Source organism: Schistocerca gregaria, chromosome 4 (genome assembly GCF_023897955.1).
Source record: "Schistocerca gregaria isolate iqSchGreg1 chromosome 4, iqSchGreg1.2, whole genome shotgun sequence".
NCBI classification, from domain to species: Eukaryota; Metazoa; Arthropoda; class Insecta; order Orthoptera; family Acrididae; genus Schistocerca; species Schistocerca gregaria.
In genome coordinates, this window is record NC_064923.1 from 521,530,277 (window position 1) to 521,550,813 (window position 20,537).

The 20,537-nt window shown below is 39.3% G+C and overlaps 1 protein-coding gene across 2 annotated transcripts in view; it reads left to right on the forward strand.

Annotated features, from left to right (window-relative positions):
* LOC126268028 (integrin alpha-PS5-like) overlaps positions 1-20,537 on the forward strand; it is a 554,707-nt gene that overhangs the window by 330,647 nt on the left and 203,523 nt on the right. For both annotated transcript variants that reach the window (XM_049973448.1, XM_049973449.1), the window contains exon 11: positions 8,990-9,169. In XM_049973448.1, the coding sequence (XP_049829405.1) occupies positions 8,990-9,169 (180 nt within the window). The remainder of the gene's footprint in view (positions 1-8,989; positions 9,170-20,537) is intronic.

Below are 20,537 nucleotides of genomic sequence, written 5' to 3' on the forward strand. Positions count from 1 at the left end.
TGGTGCATCAACATCAGTGTCATGAACTGGTAATTTTTCAGGCTAACGGCTTCTTTCCCTTTGGGAGGAATCTCATGTAAAAAAAAAAAAAAAAAAAAAAAAAAACCCACATGCACGTCACACGTAAAGTTCATATTCTCAAAACAACACTTTAATTCAACATCCACAGTTGTCCCATAATGCAAAACTGCACCCCACACCTCCTAAAAATTGTTCACACTCACTTGTGGAAGTCATTTGGTATCACGATCTGCCTATTTGTGGCTGCAGCCAGCCACAGAAGACCATATTACAATACATGAGAGGCCCATGTTATGATATGGAAACAGAAAATGACAGCAGTGTTCCTAGTGAGGAGGGGGGGGCATGAAGTTCCAATACTGGAAAACATGGCATGTAAATCTGTATTCTTGCTTTGCAAAATAAGAGTATTAGGTGGTAATATTTTTAATTTAAAAGTTTATAGATGGGCTTGGTGGTATAGTAGTGAAGCTTTTGTTACTTTGCAAAGTAATGCATTCGAGAAATCTGAACCTCTTGAGGTTCACAATATGTAAAATTTTGTAAATAACATTGTGGGTGCCTTTTGACTGTATAATTATTTATTTGTAAATCTCATATTGCAATTTTGACCATTTGGACATTATCAGATGAAAATAATTGCACTTTGGCACATGTGACAACTAAATAAATCATCTGACATGACATAACCCAACTCATAAGCTGATTTTGTCTTATTCTGTTCCTGATTATTACATTAATGTGTGTGTTGCCCTCTTTGAACTGCATTGTAAATATAATATTTGCACTGTATACTATTAAATTTTTTCTCTCATCCTTAATATTGGGTGAAGTAAATCATTCCATATTTGTTTTAGTTTCATATAAAGTAGGAGTTTGTGTCATTGCATGGTAATCTGTGGACTCATTGCTGTTTATTTCTGCTTTTGGCAGCACTAATAAAGTGTGACCTGCTCAATTTAAATTTGTTTGACTTATATTGCTCATATTCTATGCTATTATTGTTCACATCCATTTTTCATAATGTCTCATATTTGAAGGCGATCTCAGAAATTTTCGCTGCAAAGGGTGTTTTTTAGTGCATGATTTCTGCTAAAATGTATTGTTTGAAGTGCCGGTTAATAATGTTTGAACACATTAGTATTAATGCTGGTGCATTTCTGGTATTTGCAAGGAAGAGCATTCTTGTCACTAAGAGTACAAAGCATACTCATCTACATCTACATCTACATCCATACACTGCAAACTACAGTGAAATATGTGACACTCAGTGGCAAGAAGCAATACAATTCAAAGTGGAGTTACATACTCATTCTGTCACAAGATGTAATAAAGTTGCTAACCAATTCTGCCAAAAGCTATCATGGATTTCTTCATTAAATGTGCAAAAGTACAGGAAATGAATGCAAACAATAATAAAGTAGAATTTGAGCAACATACTCACTATGCATTTAAATCAAGAAGTTTCACACATGGATTCATAAGCAGTAACAAATGTAGGCTCTATTTAAGTCCACAGAACACCAAGAATGTTAACAGCTTCTGCTTTACATGAAAAAAAAAAAAAAAGTGAGGGTTGGAACACAATATCTGTCTGAGGTTATTGTTGTCCCAGGTTGCATGAAATCAAGGAGAGTATCCCCTTATAATCCCAAAACAGTCATCAAAACTGCAATAACCCAATGTTTCTGTAAAAGTTCTTTCAATTGTACCATGAGAAGCTTCAGGAATAAGTTCAACAAATTCACGGACAGTGAGCCTCTGATCTTTGAGCAGTTCACTGTTGATCTTCTGGACAATTGCATCTGAAACTGGTAGTCTTCCACTCCATTCTTCATTGTGAACTTCTTTCCGACATTCAGAAAAAGCCCTGCACCATTGGGAGATGTACTGAATGGCCATGCACTCTTCACCATAAACCTTAGTCAGTTGCCAATGAATCTCCAAGGGCAGTAACTTTCTTGCATGGAGAATCCGGATTACTGCATGAACCTCACACTTGTGGGGGCCTTGATCAACACTTCCATCTTTGATGACTGCCATACCATTACTGAGCAACTTAGCGAACTGTGGATGGGTGGGCTCGAGGGTGGGAGAACCAGTGCACACGGCGCTGTTGTTGGATTTACACTAGCACCTTCCCTCGAGGCTGTAGCTCATTGGGAACCTTACTTTTGGTACAACCCTTGTACAACTGGATTCAGACTCACCCCCAACAAGATATATTGCAAAACATTCCTAAATGCATTCTCCAAGAACTACCTTGGACAGGTAGTTCAGAACCTCACTCATGCTGGAAATACACTGCTGGGTGTGGGGAAAACAAAACCAATAAAGAGTTGTGTGACATAAACAAAAGTTGATAGGCATGTTTCTACATCTGAAAGATGATGTCCATTTAGATTTTATGCCACTTGCATAGGAGTGGCACTAGTAGCACCACTATAAGTATAATGATGTTTATCAGATTTGCTTTAAATACACACTGTAATGATTATGAGCATGAGACTGGATGTGCTAAGTTGATGTTAGCCAAGAAATTGTGTAAGGAACAAAGACACCATTATCAGCACCTCACTGAGTCTGAACAAAGTTGTGTAATAAGATGATGAGAAGATGAATGGTCCTTCTGCTAAGTTGCCGAAAGACTTGGCAGGAATGTAGGCACTGTAGATGATTACTGGAAGTGGTGATCACAGGAATGTTTGGTTGCAAGAAGACTGGGCTCCAGATGGCCACATTACAGTGCTGGCAGTGCTGGTCATGTAAATGTATGGTCACAAGAAGACCGGCCTCCAGATGGCTATTTGGCTCTACTAACAGGGAAGACCATCATGTTCTCCATATGGCTCTGGCACATTGTGCTGCATCTACAACAGCAATTTGAGCAGCTGTTGGCTGCACAGTGACAAAACAAACCGTTACAAATTGGTTACTTCAAGGAGAGCTCAAGCTAGGTGCCCTGTAGTGTGCATTCCACTGAACCCAAACCACCATCATTTTCGAGTTCAGTGGAGTCAGGCAACAGCTCATTGAAGGTCAGGGCAGAAGTATGTTGTGTTTTTTGCTGGAACCTGGTTCTGACTGTGTGCCAGTAATGGCCATGTGTTGGTTAGAAGAAGGCCAGTTGAGGGCCTGCAGTCAATTTGCTTGTGTGCTAGACACACTGGTCCTACACCTGGAGTGGGGTGTGATTTTGTAGGACAGCGGGAGAACTCTCATGGTTAACCCATGCACCTTGACTGCTAATTTGTACATCAATCTAGTGGTTCAACCTGTTGTGCTGCCATTCATCAGCAGCATTCCAGTGGGTGTTTTCCAATAGCATAACACTTGTCCACATACTGCTGTTGTAACCACACATGCCCTACAAAATGTCAGCATGTTGCCTTGGCCTGCTCAATCACCAGATCTGTCTCTAGTTGAACACTTATGGATTATCGATGGACAACAACTCCAGTGTCATCTACAACCAGCATTTTCTGCCTCTGTATTGATCGGCTAAGTGCAACAGCCATGGAACTCCATTCCACTGACTGACATCTGGCACCTGTGCAGCACAATGCTTGTGCATTTGCATGCTTGCATTCAACATTCTGGTGGCTACACTGGTTATTAATGTACCAGCATTTCACATTTGAAAAGGCTTATCTTGTGCGTACATTAACCTGTGATCCTGCAAGGTTAATCACTTAAATATGTTACCAAGACAAATGTATTCATGAAATGTCGTTACTCTTCATTGATTATTTTTTGTTGTGATTTATTTCCCATCAATGTGTACTGAATCTAACGGCAACAAGTAGGCCTGAATTTTTTGGGGATGTCCACTATGAAACTTGTATCAGTGAGTATGAGTTCATTGTAGCAACAATGATTACCAAAGTGCAAAATCCAATTAAATCAAGAAGACATATACGCAAATTCAGTAAAGTTATAAGAAGGCAGTATGTCTTATTTCATTGCATTACTTGGAAATGTAGAGGAGGTATGACTCAAGTTTAAAAGAGTAACTGACAAACCACTGGATAGATTTGTAATTAGAAAAACTGCTTATGGTGGGAAGGATTCTCCATGTGGGGAATTCTCCATGGTATACAGTCACTGTAAAGAAGCTTTTAAAGAGAGACTATGATTAAAACAAAGGATAAGCCTATAGAAGGGGAGAGGCTGAATGAAAGACATTTGGCTTTCAAGAGGACAGTAGCAGTATGCAATTTTGTCATTTGATGACATGATGGAGATCTTGGCTGTTTTTGGAGACAAATGTTGATGGTGTTAGGAGAGCAACCAGCCACAAATTTACATTCAGTTCCTTTATTCAGAGGGTACCGTTACCAGTTTTGAATTGTTGAGATTCATCCTCAGATAGTTTACACGCTTTCTTTATGACAAGTGGTGCGTTTTTTTTTACAGATTAATTGTCATGAAACATTGGTTTGGAGGATTTGTTTTCATAATATTCGTCCAACAGATGTAAATGCATTCCCACTGCATTCTTATTGTTGCACACATAAATTGTTCTCATCGGACACTTTAGATTTGTCACTGAGAAGATTTCTATCATGCACCACATGTTTTGACACAAACAGGGAATCACATCAGTCAGGTATTTGCTGTGTTCCTTGGCTCAGTATTTCACATAAGCTCATTATCAAAAGTACGATCAAATGGAGTATTATACAGTATTTGTGACTGGATTGAGAATTTGTTGGAGGCTAGGACACAGCATGTTATCTTGAATGGAGATTTATCAACAGATGTAGAAGTAACTTCAGGCATGTCATAGGTAACTATATTGGGAGCCTCGGTGTTCGCATTGTGTATTGCAGACAATATTTGTGGTAAAATCAGACATTTTACAGATGATGCAGGTACCTGCAGTTAAGTATTGTCTGATAAAAGATGATTATATAATTAGTCAGATCTTGATAAGTTCCAAATGCAAATATTGGTAACTTGCTTTAGATGTTTTTAAATATAAAATTCACTCTTTAAAATGTGGAAAAAGTAGTATCCTTTGGACAACACATCAGTCATTCACAATTTTACAAAGGGTACTTGGAAAGTTTTTAATACAGATTTATTTATTTAAGTTTTTTGAAGTAATTTATGCCACACTGAACACACTTCTCCATCTTTGGAAACCAAACCCTAAACCAGTTCTCCCAAGTTTCTGTAGGGAGTAAGGTACACTCGTTGGCCCAAGCCTTCAGGAGGTCTTCATCACTTGAAAACTGCACTCCTTTCAACTTCATTTTCACATGCAGGAACAGTGAAAAGTCACAAGGAGCAAAGTCTGGATTGTAAGAAGGGTGGTCAAGGAACTTCAGTCCTTACCCCCAAATGTTTGGTGCATAGTTTGGTGTGGTGAGCTGGAGCATTGTCATGATAGAGGAACCAAGTGTCCTTTCTTAACTTTGGTTGCAGGTTCTTCAAAGATTGGTTGACTTTGGAAGGCACTACGTCATCTTCAAAGACCCAAACTTTGTTTCGAGTCTTAGTCAGTGCATCATACTACTACAGCCAAGTCTTGTCACCTGTCACAATGTTATTTGCGTACTGTTATTGTCTCTTAGGAAACCTCTTTAACATCTCCCAGCACTAAGTCAAACATTGTGTCATCTGCTCTTCCATCAGTCTACATTCAGAATTACAAAATTCTCAAAATGCAAAGACATTTCATGGAAATTAAGAAATAAATCAAATCAAATCTCATTAGTCATTATAGCATTCACTGAGACACTTAAGTAGACTATCGACCTGCGCCCCATATGGAAATGGAGTGTGAAGATGTCCCAAATTGTGATACAGTGAGGTACTTTCTGCCATCCAATTCACAGTGATATGCACAGTATTGACGTAAATGTAGATGTATGTGTAGTTACCAGCATAGATAATTTCCCACTGACAGCCCATGGCTGTCTATTGACTTATTTCCTTACTCACTATTAATATTTGTAAAAACACATAAATTTTTAAAAAATAGATTTGTCTTTGATTTTTATACACTCCTGGAAATTGAAATAAGAACACCGTGAATTCATTGTCCCAGAAAGGGGAAACTTTACTGACACATTCCTGGGGTCAGATACATCACATGATCACACTGACAGAACCACAGGCACATAGACACAGGCAACAGAGCATGCACAATGTCGGCACTAGTACAGTGTGTATCCACATTTCGCAGCAATGCAGGCTGCTATTCTCCCATGGAGACGATCGTAGAGATGCTGGATGTAGTCCTGTGGAACGGCTTGCCATGCCATTTCCACCTGGCGCCCCAGTTGAACCAGCGTTCGTGCTGGACGTGCAGACCACGTGAGACAACGCTTCATCCAGTCCCAAACAGGCTCAATGGGGGACAGATCCGGTGATCTCGCTGGCCAGGGTAGTTGACTTACACCTTCTACAGCATGTTGGGTGGCACGGGATACATGCGGACGTGCATTGTCCTGTTGGAACAGCAAGTTCCCTTGCCGGTTAAAACATTTCAGCTCCTCAACACCAAATTAAATCGTTCCACTTCAATTTGTTTGCACTTATAGTGATCCCAGCTTCCTCAACCAAATTATAACATTCCAGGTCCTCCTTAACTTCAAATTAAAACGTTGCATTAGGAGGTGTCTGCTTCGTGCAAAAGGTCTTGAGTTCATATTGACAACAACAAGTAATTCTTCATTACAGACGTTTATTTACCAAAAAGAACTGACAGGCTTCACAGACTCAACAACTGACTCTCAGAGCTAACCGCACTGCATATCCGAACTGGCAACTGACAACTCCTAGGTGTATTAATATCTTTCCAAACAATGAGAGTCTTTGACAATGTTTTGTTTACAATACGATAGCAATTCACGACTTAAAACTAAATTAGACATTACTGAATTTTAGTACAGATTAAAGTAATTAAAAGGATCAGTACACATAAATTCTTACAAGCATAATTTCCAAATAGATTTTATAACATTTTTCTACCAGCTTCTGGATAACCTTCACCAGATTTGTACCGATGTTTCCAGAAATATCTTGACATTTGATTCTGGATATTTCTTGAGTGATTTAGAACAACTATTTATATGTAAAATGATTTAAATCGTGTTTCAAAACGTAAATAAATCTTTTTAGCAATATTTCTTGATACAAATCATCTTTCGAAATTAGGTTATGAAACAGTTTTCACAAGTTTTCGTATTTTTGCGATCATAATATAGAATTTCTCCATAGAAAGTTCCAGAAGTGTGCATTAAATGTTCATTTACAGACTTTCTCTTTAGCTGGTGAGTTTTTAAAAGTATCTTGTCCGTATTATACGAAATAAATTAGCTCAAAACTGATAATTTATACAATTAATCAGAGCTACAGCAAACAGTGAGTCTTTCTTTTACAAAATGAAATATAATTACAAAATTGAATGAAAATAAGTTACTAACACTAATATATATTTACATTAATTCTATTTTTGTTCTTTCTGTGCAAAATGTCCTAATATTGACACAGTACAATATTTAAACATCACCAAAGTTTCCCTTTACATTTTGCATATCTGTATCGACATCCCCTAAAAGTCTACAGTATCGAATACTTCAATATGTCCCAATATGTCCTGTAATGTTACACGGTCTAGGAATGGTAGAACGATGGGTTCGATAACGGTTTGGATGTACCGTGCACTATTCAGTGCCCCTCGACAATCACCAGAGGTGTACGGCCAGTGTAGGAGATTGCTCCCTACACCATGATGCCGGGTGTTGGCCCTGTGTGCCTCGGTCGTATGCAGTCCTGATTGTGGCGCTCACCTGCACGGCGCCAAACACGCATACGACCATCACTGGCACCAAGGCAGAAGCGACTCTCATTGCTGAAGACGACACGTCTCCATTCATCCCTCCATTCACGCCTGTCGTGACACCACTGGAGGCGGGCTGCCCGATGTTGGGGCGTGAGCAGAAGACGGCCTAACGGTGTGCGGGACCGTAGCCCAGCTTCATGGAGACGGTTGCAAATGGTCCTCGCCGATACCCCAGGAGCAACAGTGTCCCTAATTTGTTGGGAAGTGGCGGTGCGATCCCCTATGGCACTGCGTAGGATCCTACGGTCTTGGCGTGCATCCGTGCGTCGCTGAGGTCCGGTCCCAGGTCGACGGGCACGGGCACCTTCCGCCGACCACTGGCGACAACATCGATGTACTGTGGAGACCTCACGCCCCACGTGTTGAGCAATTCGGCGGTACGTCCACCCGGCCTCCCGCATGCCCACTATACGTCCTCGCTCAAAGTCCGTCAACTGCACATACGGTTCACGTCCACGCTGTCGCGGCATGCTACCATTGTTAAAGACTGTGATAGAGCTCCGTATGCCAAGGCAAACTGCCTGACACTGACGGCGGTGGTGCACAAATGCTGCGCAGCTAGCTCTATTCGACGGCCAACACCACGGTTCCTGGTGTGTCCGCTGTGCCGTGCGTGTGATCATTGCTTGTACAGCCCTCTCGCAGTGTCCGGAGCAAGTATGGTGGGTCTGACACACCGGTGTCAATGTGTTCTTTTTCCCATTTCCAGGAGTGTATCTTTCTGTTATTGTTTACATTTTGTAACTTCATTCTTGAACCTGAATTTTTTTATATGATTCTTTTAAGTAGCTGTGCTCTATCACAATGTGTCCGTGATGTAAGAGTTACAGCAAAATAAAAACATTTGTTTAAATAAGTGGGAACTGTGTGTATAAAATTAACTTGTTTTCCCTGTTTTATATGAATATTATCATAGTGTAAAATAAGTCTGACTTTTCCTATTTTTTTCTTGTATCTAAAATATAATATCATTAACATACAACTTATTTTATGAATGTGATGTAACGCAAATGAATCTGATAGTTTAAGAAAGTTGAACCTAGAATTTTCCTGCATGTTGTTTATTTATACACAACACAAGATGCCTAGGATTTATAGTGAGTATTGTTTCAGATGTAGCTGTTGGTGCTCCTTATGAAGACAATGGACGTGGTGCAGTATACATCTATAATGGAGGTTATGAAAGTCTGAAATTGTCACAAAAAATTACTGCTTCCCTTATTTATCCACATCTTCGAGGTTTTGGCATTAGTCTTTCAAATGCAGCAGACATAGACAGTAATGGTATTAAAGGTAAAAATTACATACCTGGAATGTATTTGTTAGTAAAATTCCTGCATTAGCCTCAGCAAACAGTATGATGTTGTAATGTGTGGTGCAGATTATTTTAATACATTATATTATGATGTGTTTTGTTGGTCATGAAATTGTACAGAAGTTGACTCAAGGTGGGAAAACCCAAATTACTGAATAATTGCTGAGCTTCCCACTGAATTTAGTCTCAGAAACTGACATATGGCTGGGAGAGCAGTGTGATGACTACATGCTCCTCCATATCTGCATCCAGTGACACCTATGGCCTGAGGATGACAACAGGGCCTTCATGGCCTGTTTGGCAGGAGTTTAGTTCAGTTCTATTCCGCTGAATTATATGATCATTACAAAGGAATTTCCTGAACCTCATCACAATATATTCATCCATAACATTTTACTCTGTCAGTTATAAGAGGAGAGAACAAACTTTCCAATGCAATTATGTTATCACACATATGGTATTTCTCTCTGTCTGTGTTGTGACTCAGCATTAAACATTGCTCTGTATTAACAGACAGAAATAGTGTGAGCAAATACATACTGCGAACTGGGAAGACATCAGGCATGAATGGATAAAATGTTCTCAGCTCTCTTACTACAGCAACTTATGTACTGTCCTAAGCTTTCAGTAATCACCTTCACAACCTTCATCAAAGGCAAATAACTAACTGTCAAAAGTAATTTAAAATTCTTCTCTATACATGTATTAATCAGTTTTTGATCAGTGTAACAAGAGGCGGTTGAATCCAAAAGTCCAATTCCAAAAGCTTTCTTCACCATGCAAGAAATTTTTTCTCCTGCGTGTTTAACATTAAAACCACTTTACTTCTTGCCATGTGAAAGTAGTTGCAAATACATTGGAGAAATTATCAAATAAGGTTATGTTCTCTTATTCCATGAATATGGTGGAAAACAATGGAAGATCCAGGATGGAATTTAATAATATTAGAGAAGGAAAGTTGCTATTCATCTTATAGCAGAGATACTGAGTCACGATAGGCACAACAAGAAGTTTCACACAATTATAGGTTTGGGCCTTTTGACAAAGGCATTAATGGCTGAAAGTTATAAGTGTTTTTTTTTTCTTTTTTTTTTTTTTTTTTTGACTCAGCATCTTTGCTATATGGTATCAACTCCCCTTCTCTAATATTGTTTATCTGTAATAACCTCTATGCCTTAACTGACACATGCACTTTCTGAGCATAGTTTCCATTGAGCTGCGCACACTTCGTAGGCCCTCCTCAAATACCTTTTTTCGGGGTCTTTCACATGTATCACAGGACATCTAAACACACCTCTGGACATATATGAAATGATGTCTGCTCAGAGGTTTTTCATAGCCCTGAATAGGTGGTAATCAAAAGGGTCCAAGTCAGGAGAATATGGTGTATGTGGCTGTACCTGGAGCGCCATGTTGGTAATGGATGCCTTGGTCATGTGACTAGTTTTTGGGGATGAGTGTTGTCATGTTGCAAGAACATTTTTTCTGCCCATTTTCCTGGGCATTTCTTTTGAATTCCATGGCACAACCTTCAAAGAGCATTCACATCAATGTGCTATTAATGATGGTTCCTGGTTCCAGCCAGTCAATCAGGAGGATTCCACCTTCCAAAAGACTGTCACTATGTGTTTTCCCATGGAACACGCTGTATGGAACATTTTCAGCAGAGACTGACCTGTATGTGGCCACTGCATTGATTGTGCTCCAGTCTGTGTCTCATGGCACTGGACCCAAGTCTTGCCACAAATCTGGACACAAAAAATTCTGGATCCTGATGGAGGTTTTGAAGGAGATCAACCTACATGTCCTTGTGCTGTTGTGTTTGTGCTGCATTCAGTGGTTTGGGCGCCCATGTAGTGGACACCTTCCCAAGCTTAAGATGTTTGTTCATTGTGAGGAATGAACCTAAAGTGAAATGCGTGACTCCTCTTTGGACCTATTTTCTCTGTCTAAATGCTACGGGTCTGATTGACATGCAGTATTCTAGTACTGGTTGAATGATGGTTTTGTAGGCTGCATCCATTGTGTGTGGACTGAACTTCCTGACAAATGTTACACTGAATCTGCCTGGCATCTGTTTTAACGGTGATTTTTATGTGGTGGTTGCTCTTTAAATAACTCCATGCGCGTGCTTCCAGATATTTAATGGATTTGACTGTTTGCAGTCATGTGGTCATCAATAGTTCCGTGAACATGATGTACTTATTCACTTAGATATGATTTCCACTCTTTACATGCTGTCCAATATTACCACAGTCTCTTTTCTACCAGAACTGGTTCTTTCACCTTTGATATGTGGCAAATTTTCTAGCCTTATGCCCAACTGCACAGAATTTTTTGTGGTGCTGCATACTCTCCGCTTAATGCTGCCAATCACTTGTGAATATCTGAACTGTTTACACCCTCCTTCAACAGAAACTTCATTACCCACTCCTGTCCTTGATGATTACACTCCATGTTATCTGCTCTTGAAATGAAGCAGTTGGGAAAATGGGCTGCACTGTGTGCTTATAGTGATTGTTTTGTCACCTGTGATAGGATAAAGCACCACATACTTATGACTGCAATGGTGAATCAGATGGCACACAATGAATGATGGGAATGACTAAAGGGTAAATCAATATGGATTGCTCCCGTAACTACTTCATAGGCTATAATTTGTGAAGTAACCATGCCAGACATAATTTATTAACAGTTGGCAAATTGAGAAAACCTAAATGTGGGAGATAGCTGAGTCATAGTAGCACAAAGAAAATAGTAGGAAGGCTGTGGAGTTTTGAGGTACAATTCCACAGTTGACCTCATGATGTCAGTAAAGAGGCATTGCAAGAAAAGAAGTCCAAGATCACATTGACAATATCATTGTGTGATCCTGCATTTCAAATGAGTAAATACCAATGATTAAACTAAAAGAAAAAAGCAAGATTACACATATAGCTGATACATGTTGGTACACATTTGAGCAATACAAGGTGCATTCAAGTTCTAAGGCCTCTGATTTTTTTTCTAATTAACTACTCACCCAAAATCAATGAAACTGGCGTTACTTCTCGACATAATCACCCTGAAGACGTACACATTTTTTACAACACTGACGCCATGATTCCATGGCAGCGGTAAAGGCTTCTTTAGGACTCTGTTTTGACCATTGGAAAATCGCTGAGGCAATAGCAGTATGACTGGTGACTGTGCGGCCACAGAGTGTGTCTTTCATTGTTGGAAAAAGCCAAAAGTCACTAGGAGCCAGGTCAGGTGAGTAGGGAGCATGAGGAATCACTTCAAAGTTGTTATCACAAAGAAACTGTTGCGTAACATTAGCTCGATTTGCAGGTGCGTTGTCTTGATGAAACAGCACATGCGCAGCCCTTCCCAGGAGTTTTTGTTGCAGTGCAGGAAGGAATTTGTTCGTCAAAACATTTTTGTAGGATGCCCTTTGGAATGCAATGGGTAATAATTATGCCCTCGCTGTCCCAGAACATGGACACCATCATTTTTTCAGCACTGGCGGTTACCCGAAATTTTTTTGGTGGCGGTGAATCTGTGTGCTTCCATTGAGCTGACTGGCGCTTTGTTTCTGGATTGAAAAATGGCATCCATGTCTCGTCCATTGTCACAACTGACGAAAAGAAATTCCCATTCATGCTGTCGTTGCATGTCAACATTGCTTGGCAACATGCCACACGGGTAGCCATGTGGTCATCCGTCAGCATTCGTGGCACCCACGTGGATGACACTTTCCACATTTTCAGAACATCATGCAGGATTGTGTGCACAGAACCCACAGAAATGCCACCTCTGGAGGCGATCTGTTCAACAGTCATTTGGCGATCCCCCAAAACAATTCTCTCCACTTTCTCGATCATGTCGTCAGAGCGGCTTGTGCAAGCCCGAGGTTGTTTCGGTTTGTTGTCACACGATGTTCTGCCTTCATTAAACTGTCGCACCCACGAACGCACTTTTGACACATCCATATCTCCATCACCACAGTTCTCCTTCAACTGTTGATGAATTTCAATTGGTTTCACAACACGCAAATTAAAAAAAACGAATGATTGCACACTGTTCAAGTAAGGAAAACGTCACCATTTTAAGTATTTAAAACAGTTCTCATTCTCGCCGCTGGTGGTAAAATTCCATCTGCTGTATGGTGCTGCCATCTCTGGGACATATTGACAATGAATGTGGCCTCATTTTAAAACAATGCACATGTTTCTATCTCTTTCCAGTCCGGAGAAAACAAATCGGAGGCCTTAGAACTTGAAGGCACCTCGTATAAAGCACAGATGAACTATTGGCAGTACATAATAAATCACATATGCTGACAAAAATATATTTCAATAATTTTGATCACATTGATCTGGAATCATTGTTGAAAGCTTTTTTCATTGCAGAATAACTGCAGTTACTATGAGCTTGACATTTTCATATACACCACATGGTTCAATTATTTTTTATGTCAGCGTGGCCACTAAAGCTTCTACCTTAATTCATTACATTGACAGAAAAAAGAACAGGTCACTGAAAAAACACAACTCACATGTTCACCACATCTGCTTTTCTACAAAATGATTATCACTGTTGGAGTCAATTAGAGAAAAGAAATAAGTCAGTGGAGACTCAGTGAGAGCATTTTTTAGCAATACATATTGGCATTAATACAGAATCAATTTCATAAATATTTAAAACTGTGTTTAGTGCATTAGATGACAACTGTAACACTTGAAGGGGTGGAGGGCATATACATCTTTGCCCATCAGTAGAAATTATTTATTAATGATGAGATATGTAACATAATAGTCATAAATATTGTTAACATAAATTTCCATGAATTGGTTGTTTTCTACTGCCCACCTATATGAACATTAAAAAAAAAGTGTCTCTGATGCCATGCTCAACAAATTGTAACAGTTCTAAGTTAGCAATAGGCTGCAATTTTATATAAATGGCTTTCAATAAAACATCCAATGCTAAACCAGGTGGAGTGACATAAAGTACTGAATCCAGTACCTGTTAAGAGTCCAGACAAACGTGTGGTTCCTGAAGAGGGGCAACAGCCTTTTCAGTAGTTGCTAGGGCAACAGTCTGGATGATTGACTGATCTGGCCTTGTAACACTAACCAAAATAGCGTTACTGTGCTGGTACTGTAAATGGCTGAAAGCAAGGGGAAACTACGGCCATAATTTTTCCCGAGGTCTTGCAGCCTTACTGTATGGTTAAATGGTGATAGTGTCCTCTTGGGTAAAATATTCCGGAGGTAAAATAGTCCCCCATTTGGACCTCCAGGAGGGGACTACTCAAGAGGATGTCGTTATCAGGAGAAAGAAAACTGGCATTCTACAGATCGGAGCGTGGAATGTCAGATCCCTTAATCGGGCAGGTGGTTAGAAAATTTAAAAAGGGAAAGGGATAGATTAAAGTTAGACATAGTGGGAATTAGTGAAGTTCGGTGGAAGGAGGAACAAGACTTCTGGTCAGTTGACTAAAGGGTTATAAACATAAAATCAAATAGGGGTAATGCAGGAGTAGGTTTAATAATGAATAAAAAAAATAGGAGTGTGAGTAAGCTACTACAAACAGCATAGTGAATGCATTATTGAGGCCAAGATAGATACCAAGCCCATGCCTACTACAGTAGTACAAGTTTATATGCCAACTAGCTCTGCAGACGACAAAGAAATTGAAGAAATGTATGATGAAATAAAAGAAATTATTGAGATTGTGAAGAGAGATGAAAATTTAATAGTCATGGGTGACCGGAATTCAAGAGTAGGAAAAGGGAGAGAAGGAAATGTAGTAGCTGAATATGGATGGGGGTAAGAAATGAAAGAGGAAACCACCTGGTAGAATTTTGTAAAGAGCACAACTTAATCATAGCTAACACTTGGTTCAAGAATCATAAAAGAAGGTTGTATACATGGAAGAACCCTGGAGATACTAAAAGGTACCAGATAGATTATATAATAGTAAGACAGAATTTTAGGAACCAGGTTTTAAATTGTAAGACATTTCCAGGGGCAGATGTGGATTCTGACCACAATCTATTGGTTATGACCTGTAGATTAAAACTGAAGAAACTGCAAAAAGGTGGGAATTTAAGGAGATGGGACCTGGATAAACTGAAAGAACCAGAGGTTTAGAGAGTTTCAGGGAGAGCATAAGGGAACAATTGACAGGAATGGGAGAAAGAAATATGGTAGAAGAAGAATGGGTAGCTTTGAAGGATGAAGTAGTGAAGGCAGCAGAGGATCAAGTAGGTAAAAAGATGAGGGCTAGTAGAAATCCTTGGGTGACAGAAGAAATACTGAACTTAATTGATGAAAGGAGAATATATAAAAATGCAGTAAATGAAGCAGGCAAAAAGGAATACTAACGTCTCAAAAATGAGATCGACAGGAAATGCAAAATGGCTAAGCAGGCATGGCTTGAGGACAAATGTAAGGATGTAGAGGCTTATCTCACTACAGGTAAGATAGATACTGCCTACAAGAAAATTAAAGAAACCTTCAGAGAAAACAGAACCACTTGTATGAATATCAAAAGCTCGGATGGAAACCCAGTTCTAAGCAAAGAAGGGAAAGCAGAAAGGTTGAATGAGTACATAGAGGGTCTATACAAGGGCGATGTACTTAAGGACAATATTATGGAAATGGAAGAGCATGTAGATGAAGATGAAATGGGAGATATAATACTGCACTGAAAGACCTGTGTCGAAACAAGGCCCCGGGAGTAGACAACATTCCATTAGAATTACTGACAGCCTTGGGAGAGCCAGTCCTGATGAAACTCTACCATCTGGTGAGCAAGATGTATGAAACAAGCGAAATACCCTCATACTTCAAGAAAAATATAATAATTCCAATCCCAAAGGTAGCAGGTGTTGATAAATGTTAAAATTACCAAACTATCAGTTTAATAAGTCACGTTTGCAAAATACTAAAGCAGATGCTTTATAGACGAATGGAAAAACTAGTAGAAGCTGACATCGGGGAAGATCAGTTTGGATTCCGTAGAAATGTTGGAACACGTGAGGCAATACCGACCCCACAACTTATCTTAGAAGCTAGATTAAGGAAAGGCAATCCTATGTTTCTAGCATTTGTAGACTTATAGAAAGCTTTTGACAATGTTGACTGGAATACGGGCTTTCAAATTCTGAAGGTGGCAGGAGTAAAATACAGGGAGCGAAAAGCTATTTACAATTTGTACAGAACCCAGATGGCAGTTATAAGAGTTGAGGGGCATGAAAGGGAAGCAGTGGTTGGGAAGGGAGTGAGACAGGGTTGTAGCCTCTCCCTGAAGCTATTCAATCTGTATATTGAGCAAGCAGTGAAGGAAACAAAAGAAAAATTCAGAGAATTATTGGAATCCATGAAGAAGAAATAAAAACTTTGAGGTTTGCCGATGACATTGTAATTCTGTCAGAGACAGCAAAGGACTTGGAAGAGCAGTTGAATGGAATGAATAGTGTCTTGAAAGGAGGGTATAAGATGAACATCAACAAAAGCAAAACGAGGATAATGGAATGTAGTAGAATTAAGTCGGGTGATGCTGAGGGAATTAGATTAGGAAATGAGACACTTAAAGAAGTAAAGGAATTTTGCTATTTGGGGTCGAAGTAGAGAGGATATAAAATGTAGACTGGCAATGGCAAGGAAAGCGTTTCTGAAGAAGAGAAATTTGCTAACATCGAGTATAGATCTAAGTGTCAGGAAGTCGTTTCTGAAAGTATTTGTATGGAGTGTAGCCATGTATGGAAGTGAAACATGGATGATAAATAGTTTGGACAAGAAGAGAATAGAAGCTTTTGAAATGTGGTGCTACAGTAGAATGCTGAAGATTAGACGGGTAGATCACATAACTAATGAGGAAGTATTGAATAGGATTGGGGAGAAGAGAAGTTTGTGGCACAACTTGACTAGAAGAAGGGATCGGTTGGTAGGACATGTGTTGAGGCATCAAGGGATCACCAATTTAGTATTGGAGGGCAGCGTGGAGGGTAAAAATCGTAGAGGGAGACCAAGAGATGAATACACTAAGCAGATTAGGTTGCAGTAGGTACTGGGAGATAAAGGAGCTTGCATATGATAGAGTAGCATGGAGAGCTGCATCAAACCAGTTTCAGGACTGAAGACCAAAACAACAACAACAGCATGTATGCGTGCATGCTCCTTACATCTGTCGATCTTATTATGAACCAATTTTATCTATATCTGTAGTCCCATATTTTTATATGAATGTTCAAGAAAAGCTGCCTCATCGATTTCTCTGGTATTCATTTTCATAAGAGCCGAAAGCACAACGCACTGCTCAGTTGTTTTCTAGCCATGCAAAATAATTTAACATCTACGTTATGTATATAGTAGTATTACCCCATAGTCATAGGTATATCAGCGGTTTTACCAGTGTGTGCTTAATAAAAATGATGATAGTGAGTACCTGAAAGTTTTTGAATAGGTTATAATTTTGCATGTGGTGCATTTGGTATCTTCTCTTTATTTTGTGAGTGTAGTTTCACATTAATTACAAGCTTTACAACTGTCAGAAACACTGTTGTCACTAGCCTGCATAAGCAAATTTTGTTAATTTACATTAATAACAACTACAATCCTAAATATTAATTAATATTTCGTAATATACAGAGGGTACATTGTTGTTTCATATGAAATATAGGGTGTTGAGACTTGGCGGCCAAAAACAGTCCAGATCTATGAGACTGGTGATTTGTCTACAAATTTTATTTTCAAGCACATCTATTTTTCTTAAAAAATTTTGTGTTTGGGCTTTAGCCCCTTGTGGTTCTCAGTGCCTCAAATATAAGTCAGTGTAGCTTCATAGGATCTTGTAATCAAATAACTATCACACACTGCATGCTCTCCGATAATCCTATTCTTGATAGGAGTATTGCCTGACAGCAATCATTCGAATACTTCAAATGGTGTCAGCTGCTCCTCTAACATAATCGATTTTGTCAGGTACCTACTTATATTGGAGCTTACCATTCTTGTATATCAAATTAACTTACTCACTGTTGAGAAAATAGTACCATATTTTCAATTCATCAGGGTTTATATGTGATTCTTCTACTGAGCATGTCAGATACTGTAAATAATCTGTAAACGAAAGTTTAATGTTTACTGAAGTTTCACTGTGACTATTGTAGTAGAACTGTGGGTCCTTCTTCTTAAATTTTGTATTTAGGTGCCTTGGCATTCCTCTCAGCTTGGTGTTCCAAATAGCCTTTAATGGGCCATATGGAGAGGTCCACATGTGCATTGTCTCGAGTGCCTAAGTGTGTGTCTCATCTTATTGCAGCCTCACACCTGCTTCTTCCCCTCCCCCTCCCATTTTTCTCACTGTTTCTCCCACTCTCCCTCCTCTCAGCCATTTCCATAATTGTCTGATGTAACAAAATGTTTTTTGGGATTATTTAGGAATTAACATAGAGTATTTACTGGGACTGACAGTGATCCACGTTACTGTCAATATTGGAAAAATTGCTCACACTGGGTCTCAGTTGGCTTATTTCTTTTCTCAAGTTGGCTAAAACAGTGAAAATGTATGCAGCAAACCAGTAGATTGTGTGTGTATGAGTTATATTTTTTCAGTAACCTGTTCGTATTTCCACCAATGTATTGAATCAAGATTGAATGATTTGGTGCCCTGTTCACATGAAAAATAAAGAAACCACATAATGATGAAGAAAATATTGAGCTCTTATCAACTGCTGTTCTTCTGGAATAAGAGATGCTGTCAATGATAACAACATATTTATTAAATAATATTCTTGTTAGTATACAAAATTTCATTATATACTAATGGAAGTTCAACCATGATTTATGATACTTGATACTCTCATGTAGTGCCAGTGAAGATCAGTTAAATACTGAAATTGTATTGCAAGGAGTACAGCTGTGTGTATGTGTGTGTGTGTGTGTGTGTGTGTGTGTGTGTGTGTGTGTGTCAAGTGCACCAACATTACTTGTTGCATCGGCACAGTCCCACGTCCTAGCTCTAAAAGTGGCTTTTGTGAAGAAGATGCGCTATGTATGGGTGACTTAGAGACAAAAATAATGTTTTCTATTGGGCATTTGAGATTTATTTCAGAAGTCTGAGCAGTAACAGGGAGAGCTAACAGTGTGTCTGTGCCAAATCTGCAGATTTCTAAAACACCCTTGCAGTTGGAAGTTTCTAATTGGCTGCCAACCATCATGTTTAATTTCCTAAACAGTTGTGGTAAATGAGGTGTAGCATCAAAGAGAGTGATGGTGAATTGTTATGGGGGAGAGGAACATGTGGGTTAGGAGAGGGATGTATGGCTTAGGAGAGGCACTGTGGGAAAAAACACTATAATGTAAAAAGATCAGAACATAGCAACCCAAATTTCGGAGATCAAATTGTACCTAAAAGTCTGAAAGCTTGCCTACTCAAGACAGTTCCAAAAGCTGCAAAATGAAATCCATTTTATAGCCAAAACATCAATAATGAGCACATAATCAAAGTTACAGAGTTATTCAAATGGGTATACCAAAAATAGCTAAGTTGGTTTCATACAGTGATTGCTGTGGGATGTGTTATACTATTAACACAAGCATACTCATTATGATGAGTGCTAGGACAGACTTAACCTCTCTTGCTGGTGGTGTCAGCTGCACTCCTCATGTCACTAGAATAGACCCACAGGATATAGAAGAATGCATAACTATTGATTGTGTGACTGGGTGTAGCTTCATATGCCATAGCCTGGAGTCGTGTGTGTGTGTGTGTGTGTGTGTGTGTGTGTGTGTGTGTGTGTGTGTGTGTGTGGTGTGTGTGTGTGTTGGGGTTCTGTTGTCTGTTTTCAACAAAGGCCTTGTTGACCAAAAGCTTATATTGTGACAGTCTTTTCATTGTGTCCGTCTGTGACTCAGCATCTCCATTATATGGTGAGTAGCAACTTTCCTTTTCATTATATGGATACAGTCCATCCTGGATTTTGCATTGTTTGATTTTAACTGTTGAATGTGGCATCCTGAGGACAGTAGCAGCAGCACGTACTAGATACTCTCACCCAATTTTGTGACTTTCGTGTCACTGACTGTCTATGAACAGTTTTGTCCAATCAGATAGGTATTGTGGTAGGGATTTAAATATAGGGAGATGGGATATGATGTGGAGCAAAGAGAGAGTATAAATGTACTGAGAGTCAAGAAATGAGGAGAAAGTACTCTTAGCAACAGTGACCAAATGACTTTCAATTATGGACACACTCACTAAACTGAGAAATTGGATCATGAGGGAAAGAATGAGAAGGAGCACTTGTAGCAGGAAATTAGAGTGTTATGACAGAAGAGGAAGAAGTATGAAAA